A 12,165-nucleotide genomic window follows, 5' to 3' on the forward strand; every position below is an offset into this window, starting at 1 on the left:
TCGTTTTTTTTTTTTTTTTTTTTTTGTGTTGGAAAGGGAAAAAAAAAATTGGTACAAGCAATGTTATACATTAAGGAGAGAAATAAGAGTTTGAATATGGAACATAGTGGGTTGAAGTGAAAGATTCTAACTAACATAACAATCCACTACTTGCAATGACATTTTTTATTCAATAAAGAAGGTTACAATCAGCTGAAGAATATAACCCGAAAAAAGATACTTGCAAGCAATAATCTAAAAGTACAAAAATAAAAATCAGAAATGTTACAACAATAAAAAGAAGATGAGGAAGATCGATAAAAACTAATACATCCAATACTTCAAGTTCATGTGAGAGATTAAAATCTCGAAACGATTAGTTGTGCGATAGATCATAGAATCAAATTTCTTAACAATACTTTTTACGTATAAGTTTTTTGGTAATCTAATGAATTTTAAGCAATGTATTAGGAAAAAGTAGGTGTCCACCGGCAAGAAGCAAAGTAGGTACTTTTGTTTTTTTTTGGAAACGAAGCAAAGTAGGTACTTTGTTGTAAAGGTCCTGCATGATTCCTGAAATAGAAAGCAGTGCTTACGTAGTGTTAGATAAATTGCTATATAAGGGGTGCATTAAGTCTTCCACACCTACATAGTCTTTTAGTTGTGTGACATGTCCACATTGATATTTGATGACCTTCACAACAAAACAAAAAGAAAGAGGAGGTTATTCTTTTAATCTTTGAAAAAAAAAGTTCTTAGAAAATGGGAACTACAGTTATCCATTATTTCTAGATCCAGAGTAAGTTACTTGTAAATTGTACCATACTCATGACCAAAATCACACAGATTTACTGCTTACAAAATATCGAACTCAAGATCTCCCTTATTTTTAATTACACCAAATGCCGAAAATTTAATGAATATATTGCTACATTTTAATCTTTGAAACATTTTAAGATTTTAATATTTTATATTAATACATTTATGTATCATTTGTCGGCAATTAGAAGTACATGATTGTGTAGCATTCTTCTAGAAACAATATTTCCCACTTGAGCCTTCCTCGGAGAAGAATGGTTTTTTTATAAGGTAATGTTAGAGAGATTATCTTTTTACACATAGAGCCATATTCAACTATATTTTAAAACAATTGTTCTTATTTTGCAAATAAAGGTGTTCCTTATCCTTGTTCAATTGGATGCCAATTTTGCCAACATTCCCACTTCCTATTGTTATTTTTTTTTTATATACAAATGATTTGATAATCTACACTAAATTCATTTAAACTATAAGCAAGAAAATAGTGTAAAGTTAAAAGAAAAGCTCCGTTTACCATTACAATTCACCACTTCCTAATCTTCCTCATTGTCATAATTTTGATTCCAATGTTCGATTAATCTCACTTTGACCAGTCATATAAATGGAAATGAGAGAGAGAGAGCTAAGAACCAAGGAGAAACCAAGCGAGATGGAGAGAGAAAATGAGAGTTGTTTATATTGAGAATGAATCTCACATTATGAAAAAAATGACCTTGCATGAACTTATAAGTTGCACTACTTCTCCCATATTAATTTTATGGTGGAATCTCAACTTTCTTCAGTTTATTAATTAACTTCTCTTGTTTTTATACTTTGCCCCATCAAGATTCCATTCATATAATAAAACTTTGAAACCATTATTTACCATGTGATCTTACACTTGAAAAAAAAAAAGGCTTTTACTAAATCCTGTGCTCTTTATTATATTATCATCAACTTGCTCATAATTTTATAACTTAAGGTTTCAGGCACGACAACAACCCCACTATTCACAGGGTAGCAATTTTCACATTGTGAAGCTAGCCAGCTAAAGTGCCTATCTGAGACTTCCACAGTTGAAGAAGAGGAATAAATTGAGCCTCCCATTATTTCATATTAACTTAGGCTAGTTTTATATATCGACCTCTAGTCCTCTTTGCTATTTGGAAATTAAGACGTGCAATCATATAGACTCAACATTCCCTCATCAGATTAAAGATCATAATTATTGATCTTAACCGCTTGATGAATTTCTCCAAATCTCCTCAAGCTCTCTAGCAAAAGCTTTCTGTCTTCCGACCACGACAGTAATGTGATCTTTCTTCTCAATCACCATGACACGAGCCCGAGGAATTTTCGATTGCACGCTGTAGCTGCACTCGACCGGGATAAGTTCATCATCTTTTCCATGAAACACATTTACGTCGCATTTTAGATTGTCTCGGACAGCGTCTAGGTATTTCTCCATCTTGCCGGCGGTGCCACATATAATGTTGTGCAATGTGTGCCATGCTGCGTTATGGGTGTGACAGAAGAAACCTTCGAGCAAGAAAGTCCTTATTCTGTAGTGTACAAAAGAAAACGAATTCATTCACTATAAAAGTTGGCATATTTACCGATAACATTTAGGTACACTCTTTTTTCTTGTAAATTCAGAATTAATAACTCAGATGGACGCCACCTACCTATGTAAAAAATGTTAATATTTGAAGTATGTAATGCATGCATGGACAACCATGTTTGACATTGTAGTGTTCTCTACTTTCTACAACCAAGTCTAAACTTTCTCTTCGTATTTAGTTTTAATTAATATAAACTATTTCTTGTATTAGAAAAATAATATTTTGAAGTATGGTGCCTATACTTTTTTATTGAATCATCTGCCATACTGCAAGTATCGACTATTTAGTGACACGTGTCATTATTTGGTATGTTGGATGTAATTATCATTTAATGTATTGAATTATTAGCTTTATTAGAAGTTTGTTATGTTGTTAAGTGTGTTTGTGTGTGTATACCTAGGAAGGCGGGGGAGGGGGGAGGGGGGAAGGGGTTGTTTTGGGGGGGGGGGGGGGGGTGAGAGTACATAAGAGCGGAACCTAGATAGAATGCGGAGCGCCGGCCTGGCTGCCGATACAGCACTTTCATTTTTCCTTTTCAATCTCTCTATATCATCTTCTTCGGTACCAATCTTTCATGCTTAATTAACCTCCACTCTTTTTTAGGTAACAACTTTTGCAGCAGCATTCTCCAGCATAATAAATGACCCGACAAAATTAAAGTCGAACTTCAAATTATCAGTCAGTCTCCATCGTTTTGTGACATTTGGTCTCATATATTTGACTCATGTCCCTCACTCAATGGAGAAGAAATATGAACTTGGACCCATCTTTAGATAGTCTTTTCTATTGCACTACCTTCCCTATTAAATTTAAAGGGCAGTGTTTACTTTTTGTTTTACTTTTTGGTGGGTCAAAAGGATGTGTTTACTTTTTGTTTCGTGGTGTAAAAATCAAAGTTACTATATGGTAGCCCAACCATCACATAAGCTGGTTGCCAGCATGCAGTTACTGGTTACGTATGGGTGGGTTTAGGATGCATTGGCCACACTGTTGGACCAATCAATCTAACACACATAAAAAATCTAAAAAGTTGTCCCACAAGTACCGTTTTTAAGGTGGGGAAATTAATGGCAGATAAGAATAATATAACACGATTTGGTGTGTCTGAAAATAGGCTTTTTCGGTAATTGGGAATGGAACGCTACAATAATATTCTACAATGGACGGTGATGAACATTTACCTGTTTCTGGTGACAAGTTTGGTGAGAAATTCCACAAACCGGTGGTTCTTGCAAATGAGCAAACAAATGGTTCTTGAGATGTGCTCGTACCAGCAAGCAATGGAGGCGCCGAATGCAATCGCCGGCCACACCCGCCGCGGCGCCACCCTCCTCATCACGTATTGTGTTGCTTGTTCACCCTTTGGTATTGGGTAGTATGGCTGCCACGTCATATGTTAAGAAAAAAAAAAAGTACAAATAAGAAAATTACTCAAATCTAGTTTAAAGCAAAAACTTGGCCCAAACAAGTCCACAAATAATAGCCCAAATAAATGTAAACCTTTATTGGATGTGATAACATAATACAACTGTTGAAGAATGTAAAACAATTAACTCGGTAATATTGTGGTTATGTCTAACGAAAATGATTTTTGCATATTTTTTTCTTATTTTCTGTGCAATTCTGTTTATTTCTGTCTTCTGATTGTTTTCGATGTATTCAATTAGATTGCCAAAAAAATAAACAGAAATAAAGAAAAAAAAAACTGTGGTGAAATAAGTGCAAGTTTAAAACTACGCGGTTTTAAACTAGAATCTTATTGTAAGATTTGAGTGGGGTAAGGGTCATAGATATGTTTAAAAACTTACAGGTGCAAGTAAGGTGAGGGACTTGATGGAGGAAGGGTATTTAACAGCAAGAGCAAGGGCAATAATGCAACCCAAAGAATGAGCCACAATGTGGAAGGAATTAACTTTGTTGGGTTCAAGCACAGATCTTTCAATCATCTCCAAATGCTCTCTGAGCGTGTACATGGAGTCGGTTGGCTTTGGACTCCTCCCAAACCCTAACAGATCAATGGCAAAAAGCCTAAAACTTGATTTTGCAGCACTTGAAAAGTTCGGGAACAATGTCTCTGTCCAAAATGCTGATGATGAAATGAACCCATGTATGAATAGCACATCTTCTTGTCCCTTATACTCTGAAATCACTAAAATTAAATATAAAAAATGTCACATATATGTTCTTGTAGAGCTTATGAAAATGCAAAAATATATTTTAGGTTAATTACCTCTAGGTCCATCGGTTTTAACAAAAAGTGTTTCTTTGCAATTAGAGGTCCAAGATGTGCAAAATTTGCAATCACAATCCGACCACCTTGGGATCGGATGCAAATGCTGCCCTCCAATCTTTCCCTGAAGCATTTCAACAATGGTAGAGTTGACCGTGAAGGTGGATCTCACAGTTCCTTTCTTGATCACCTTCATGCTTAACTTTGAGACCTCGGACAAGAGCGAAGGGCGGGTGTAGAGCGTGTCCGAGATCTCCTCAAGCTGCAGCTTGGTTGAGCTAAGGCACACGATTTTTGACTCGCCTTGTTCTGAAACCAAGATTTTTCCACTACCGGTAATGGATTCCTTGGAGGAGGAGCAATAGCAAGGCTTCCATTCGGCTTCGATGAAAAAATCAGCAACCTTGTACACAAAACAAAGGATGAAATCCACAAGGTCGAGAACCGAAAACACAATGAAGCTCACAGCCTCGTTTATAACTCTTCCGACCAGCATTAAAAACGATTTGGTTTTCCTCATTGCAGCCATATGTAGCAAAGGTAACAAGGACCCAAAAAACGCACACACCAAACCCCTAATATTAGTGATGATGGATTAAATAGGGTTTAGGATTAGAGTGAGAAGAGTCTCAGTGTGCAGACTGCAATGCCATAGCTGAGAGCTCCTTGTTCCTCTGATCTCTCACTTAATAGAACACCCAATGGTTGAAATAAGAGAAGAAATATAGGAGGTAGGAGGTGGGGCAGCCTCACTTTCACTATCTACAAATGGCTGATGAAAGCAAACATGGGACAAACTTGCTCAATCTCCCTATCTGTAAGTTAAAAGAGAAAACCCCATGTTACATTTTATTAAAGCGTGTGGGAGAGTTGAAGCGAGAGAGAGAGAGAGAGAGAGAGAGAGAGAGAGAGAGAGAGAGAGAGAGAGAGGCATGGCTTGCATTGCAATGGCGATTGACAATCCAAGTTACCAACAGATGGGAGTTAAAGGTATTGATTGTTCATAAACATGGTCTGCTGGCCACGATAAAAGGTAGGTGGTAGTTGAACCCCCCTGGTATAGCAACAAATTCTCCTCAGCAAAGATTTGGTCTATACTTTTTGTATATATATCCAATGAAAATTTTGTTATATAATTATTTAATTAAATTAAATCAAAAATACCGATCGGCCAAGTTGTTTCTTCTATGAATCACAAACCCGTGCCACAAGAGAGGGGGAAGAAAAAATTAAAATGGTCACATTGCTTGCCCTTGAGGAATTCTAGGGTACAATTTTTTCCCATCCACTAGGTTACGACTCCTCCTTTGTAGCTCAAAGTTGCCCAACTCATTAATGTACCCTAAGACTTATTTATTTGTTTGAAAATGAAACTCCCAAACCTCTAATATTTATAGCATGCCGTACTCTAGACCACATGGCTTCCTAAACCAATAGGTAACAAACCTCCCTCCGCCGTCCTATGATCAAAGAAATTATTCAATCATTTTTGTTAATTGGTCTTGTTGAAATTGAGGCGCATATTATTTTGAAAACTCTTGTAATTCAAGTAATTAAGAGTGTTTATTCTTGTATATGTTCTATTTCTTGTTCACCAATTAATAATATCGGTTAAAAAGAAAGGAAAAAGTGCAAAAGCTGTATTTACAGGACTTTTCTATGCATGTCGATGGAAACAATTAGGAAGCTAACTGCTGGCTAGCACACTTGCACTGTATGGGGACTTAATGAAGTAAAGTACTCTTGGGAGCATCGATCGGTTGAGACATCCTTGTCCGATGAAACCCATAAGTTGATTTATTGTTGGGAGTGTAATACCCTGGATTGGAATCCAGTAATGCAAATTAACATGCATGTATGCATGCATGGTTTTGCTGATCCGAATATTGCATTGATAGGTCGGTCGCGTAATAATAAGGACACATTAGTACTAATCGTACTTTGGAAGTTGATTAAAATTAACACACACATATACGTATAGAGGTGATTAACATTAATTAACTAAGTCGTGCATGGCTCTTTCCATTAATATTAGCAAGTGCTGGCTATAGGTATACTTGCTTGATCGGCTTAATTTATTATAATGATTTTGATGTTATAAAGTTATAGCATATTACACTATATTTCTCAGTCCTTAATTTGACGCTTCATATAGTTGGATGCTTACCAATATAACGTTTGCAAAACAAAATAGCTTTCAAACTTTTAGGCATGCGTGTCTAGTAATTCCATTTTACTAAACGAATTTCGAAGCACTGTTTTGTAAAACAAGGATGATAAATGTAGTTTTGCAAGTTTATGTTCTAAAAATGCGTTTAATAGTTTAATCCGAAAAAAGATTTTATGAGAGAGAAAATATTGGAAATGTGTTTGGTACCCAATCTAAAATGGAAATTATTATTAAATTCGTGTTTGATTGAAATGTTTTTATAATATTAAATATTAACATGGTTGTGGTCGGTAATGTAGTTGCAACAATGATAGTGGTTGTGATGACAATGGTGGTCGGAGGTGTTGGCTGTAGTGAAAATGTTAATATTATTAATTAATGGTAGGGGGCTGTGGGTGGTGGCAAAAATTAAAGGGTAAAAAAAGTAAGAGTTAGTAACATTGATGGTTGGGAGGTAGTGGCCATAGTGGTGAAGACCATGGTGGTAGAGATGGTGACAAAAGTGATGGTGCTGGAGATAATGGTCACAATGGTCCGAGATGGTATGCATATGGTGGTCGTTATTGTGTCATAAATGGTGGTTGGGGTGTATGATTTTTTTTCATTAACAAATTCTACGTTTGTTGTATACTACTTAATTTTATGTTTTTAGATTTTATTCTTGAAAAACATATAAACATCAATTTAAAGCTTTACATAACCTAAACCAAATATTGTATATTGTGTTCAAAACAACATGAACGCATTTTACAAACACTAATATATATGTAAAACGAAAACTCATGTTATAAAACGCTACCAAACAGACCCTTGTATATTTAAGCAAGTAAACTGCTAGTGCGCAATAAAAGTTCGTGAATAGAGTCAACTTACAATTTAGTGCAAGATCCCACTGATTTAATTTGGAAAAAGAAAAAAAACATAATTGTATTCTAGAATCTAGATAAATAACCACAAAGATTTATCGTTTCTATTTTGCAGAAACTTTACAAGATGCGTTAGGGGATTCAAGTAATTGCAAGACAACAGAACAATTGGATAAATTGCAAATATTTTTTCATGGGAAAAAAAAATATGATTATAGCATAATTAACCAAAAACAAAACTATAGAGAGTGGGGAGTAAAGGAAGTTGATGTTACACTGTGAAATTAAATAAAAGTAGGGAAATATCCTAAAATGGGATAATTTCTTAATCTTGGGATAAAAATATGACAAACCGACCATGCACAAGCCATGCATACTATGCAAAAATTCGAAATTACTAAAATATCCACATATAAATGAGTTATTTCCTCCCATTTTTTTATTTCTCACACTCTCTCTCTCACTCTCTCTCTCTCTCTCTCAATTTCTTCTTCACGCACTCTCTCCCCTTTTCAATGTGCACACATGGTGCACTGTCATCCCAACCAACACCGTTCAAATCAAAGCCACCACCAATTTCATCTCGTCCTCACAAGTCCAAAACACCTAACCTTGTCATGAATCTCATCCCTGATCGTTGGGATCGAAACTCAAGCAGGTCGTGAGTTTTCCGGCCATTTTCTGGCGACACGACAAACAACCGAGGCTCGAGACTACCGCCACTGGACTCTCATCGAGGGTGGGAACAAAGCCCAGTCATTAAATGTTGGTGTTTTGTTGGATGAAATTTTCAGGATTTGCTCATTGTATGTACACGACATGCACACGATATGCTCACAGATCTGAGCCAACCCAAAAATCCAGAGCTCGCAGCTCTCCTTTCGAAATAAAAAAAAATGACGTTATCATTTGTGACATCACCACCATATACACTATATGCACACCACATGCACATCATATGTACAGTACATGCACATGATATGCACATAACTAGAGATTGAGCAACGGGCTACTTTTCGCATTAATGAGAAATGTTAACGGCAACCTATTAGCATAGTGGATGCAATTAAAACATAATTTTTACGTATATAAGGTTACATTGGCAGTTTGAAAGGTCTTGTTCTATATAACAATCACAGCTTAACCGTGCACATGGAAAACATGATATTCGTTGTCGTTATTTCATAGACACGCATGATCCTTAACGTCCTTTAAGCTTTTTCTTAATTTGTTTTTCACCGAGGCCAACTAGGTTGTGGTTATATTCGCTAAATTATGGGGCACAACATACGTGCATTATAACTAGTGAACATTCTCGCTTCTCATATTAAGATGTTGCCATACACACCATATGCACACCACATCCACATTACAGAAAAGTTTTCACAAATTTCTGCAATTGGACACTTGAACTAGAAATTGTTCCATTCCAATTTTGTAGCATGTCAAAACTAGAAATTTATTCCACAACTCATAGGCCCAACATGAAACACAAACACTAATTTAACTTCTAAGTATTAGTTCATCTTACAAACAACTCATTTATTCCATAAATCATTGATGAAGGAACTTGGAACTAAACACCCTACCTTACTATGCCTGCCAAAGCTTTAGTCGTCGAAAAAAATGGTTTTTTCTAGCCAAAATATAAAATATGGTACAAAACCCAACTCTCATCTCACCTCTCTCTTGCATCCCTTTGTTCGAAATCAGAGGTATGGGGTCAACCCAAAACCCAACTCACTCTTCTCACCTCTCTTTGAACTTCACTCTCTTCGAAATCAGATGAATTAATACTTAGAAGTCAAATTAGGGTTTGTGTTTCATGTTGGGGCCTATGGGTCGTGGAATAAATTTCAAGTTTTGATGTGCTACAAACTAAGATGGAACAATTTTTTGTTCAAGTATCCAATTGCAGAAATTTGTGAAAATTTTTCTGTAACGTGCATATGGTGTGCATGGCTACATCTTAATATGAAAAGCAGGAATGTTCACTAGTTATTGATGCACGTATGTTGTACCTCGAAATTTAGTGAGTATGACCACAACTTTGTTGGCCTCGGCGAAAAAAAAAAATTAAGAAAAAGCTTAGAGTATGTTAAGGATTATCCGTGTCCATAAAATAACAACACCGAGTATCAATTAAACATTGACTGATATATACGTAACAAAGCCGTTTAAACTGCCACTATAACTTTATATAGGTAAGGAAGTCTGGTGTTACTTAGAATTTCGCTGGAACATTTATAACAAAGATATTTTACCAAATAAAATACTCATATAATGACTCTTGGAAGGTTTAAAATCGTGATCTTCCAAGTAAAACATTTTCACTTATCAAGTCAACTACATCAATTTAATTATACATTATTATGTTTTATAATATTTATATTATTGGCAGAGAATGATGAATGACTGCAAGTCACTGTTCAATAATGACATCAAAATAATATCATCAACGGTAACTTTTTACTTTCAAACATATTTTTGGTTAGAGTTATTGATATTTTAGAGATTTTGAAAGAAAAAAAAAATTCAAATTTACATATTTTCTAAAAATACATATCTTATGTTCCTTAGTAACATAAAAGTGAAGCCGTTTTTAGCAAAATAGCCTGTGCATGTAAACTAAAGGCCACAATTGCTAGGCACAATGATATTTTCTTGTTTATTGAGTGTCTTAGTTATCCTTAACAAACATTACCCGATGTATTTCACATGCATATACAATTAAAATAGATTACATCATGTGTTTGGTTGGTATAAATATTAATGAAAAGTAATACATATCACAAGTGGTTGCTTAACGTAGTGGTACGAGTTGTTCCTTTTATCATGTATATGCACTAAAAATTAGAGATTTTTTACATTTAATGATTTTTAGAAGTCACTGTCTGTGGACTAAATAAATATTAATAAAGGTAATATATATCAAGTCGCTGTTTGGTCTAAGTTGTTTCTCACTTTGAAGTATTTGGGTTCAAATCCCAGTGAAGACATTTTGAAATCATTTTTCCTATGTCGCTGAAAAAATCATCGAAAATTTCATCGGCCGGTGATTAGTTGCCAGAAAAGTTAGTGGGATTAAGTGACAATCAAGTAATTATTTTGAAATATAATTTATAAATGATTTTGGCTGACTATTCCATTGATACCTAAATTAGAAATATATGATATTTTTCGTAAAAAAAAAATATCTTAGAAATGGTATTAAACTAATAGCAATCCAATTTGAGTGGAAAGGTTCCGTAAAATATTAGGTTGAACCATGATCAATCTATCGTTAAATCAAACTGAATTATTAGATTTTTTTTTTTTGTCAAATGATAAATTTTGTTAAATAAGATGTTAGATTAGCTAACGTATGGTTCGAACTCACGCCGTCATGTAAAAGCTCAACACTTTTTCATAACTATAGTAAAGGGTCACTTGCAGAATTTTTTTTATTAGGTTGGATTAAGTAACGTTCAAATAGAAATATGAAATATTGCATTGAAAAATTGTATTTTAAAGCTTAATATAAACAAATATATATTGATGCTTTGGCTTCTAAATTTTGTGCAAGAAAACAACGAAAAAAGAATGAGAAATTTAGTGCAGAATAGATCGCGAACTGATATCTAGTAAAATCGAACAGAACTATTTTGACAATAAAATAATAATAATCTAACCGAAGTATTTGGTTGGTTAGGTTTTGAGAAATCATCCGCAATTAACGCAGTCCGATTTCAACAGAATCTTTATAACTGATCAATTGACTAGTCAACAGGGTTTTTGTTTAAAAGAAAACGAAAGGTTAAAAAAAAAATTAGTTTTAATAAAAATAAATAAATAAAAGTATAGCGAATAATACTAAAAAATATAAAAATATGTTTTTTCGTTAAAAGTGAATAGTATTTCATTAAAACTCCCTCGTTTAAAAGTCTAATGGAGAGGCCACCTAGTACAACCATCTAGTGGTATTCCTCTTCACTTATAAGTGAGAGGTCTTAGGTTCGGTTCACGCTAAAGGCGAGTTTGAACCACATTATTGCTAATTCATTATGAGGCTAAGCTCATCCCTTTCTTGATATAGATAATATCACTTGTTCACAAAAAAAACAAAAAGTCTAATGGAGAGTCAATTTTGGAAAATGTAGACAATTAAAGAATGCTTAATCCAATTTTTTATTTTATTTTATTTTTTTTGTGAATAGGAGTAGCTTGTAGTGGCGTCTTAGGATTTGGAGCATTATAAACCTATGAACATGCAACACCCCTAGTTTAAGGGAATGGAAGTTGGACTTGGAGAAGATAACCATGTGGTTGGAATCAACATTTGTAAAGTAAGAACAAAACGGACATACTTCTTTAATTACCAGTAAGGTAAAAAATCTTCGTTCTCCCCTTAACGTTAGACAAACCAAATTTCTAAATTAAATTTACAAATCAAATAATGTGTCACTAATATGAAATAAACACGTTAATCAACACTTAAGCAACAATTATATCATTTAGTTT

At 34.4% G+C, this 12,165-nt stretch overlaps 1 protein-coding gene across 3 annotated transcripts; it reads right to left on the reverse strand.

Moving 5' to 3' along the window:
- Positions 1 to 1,636: 1,636 nt before the first annotated feature.
- Positions 1,637 to 5,551, reverse strand: LOC126600753 (probable lysophospholipase BODYGUARD 3). Of its 3 annotated transcripts, XR_007615580.1 has the most exons (5): positions 4,630 to 5,549; positions 4,208 to 4,548; positions 3,581 to 3,780; positions 1,780 to 2,339; positions 1,637 to 1,738 (listed from the first exon to the last, which is right to left on the reverse strand). XR_007615580.1 is itself a non-coding variant. In XM_050267400.1 (4 exons), the coding sequence occupies exons 1-4, from the start codon at positions 5,156 to 5,158 to the stop codon at positions 2,012 to 2,014; spliced, it is 1,389 nt and encodes a 462-aa protein (XP_050123357.1). In that variant the 5' UTR covers positions 5,159 to 5,551; the 3' UTR covers positions 1,637 to 2,011. The 3 variants fall into 3 exon arrangements, 2 of the variants coding, with proteins under 2 accessions (XP_050123357.1, XP_050123356.1); XM_050267400.1 differs by having other exon boundaries at positions 1,637 to 2,339; positions 4,208 to 4,539; positions 4,630 to 5,551; XM_050267399.1 differs by having other exon boundaries at positions 1,637 to 2,339.
- Positions 5,552 to 12,165: the final 6,614 nt, after the last annotated feature.

Source organism: Malus sylvestris, chromosome 14 (assembly GCF_916048215.2).
Source record: "Malus sylvestris chromosome 14, drMalSylv7.2, whole genome shotgun sequence".
Classification (NCBI taxonomy): Eukaryota; Viridiplantae; Streptophyta; class Magnoliopsida; order Rosales; family Rosaceae; genus Malus; species Malus sylvestris.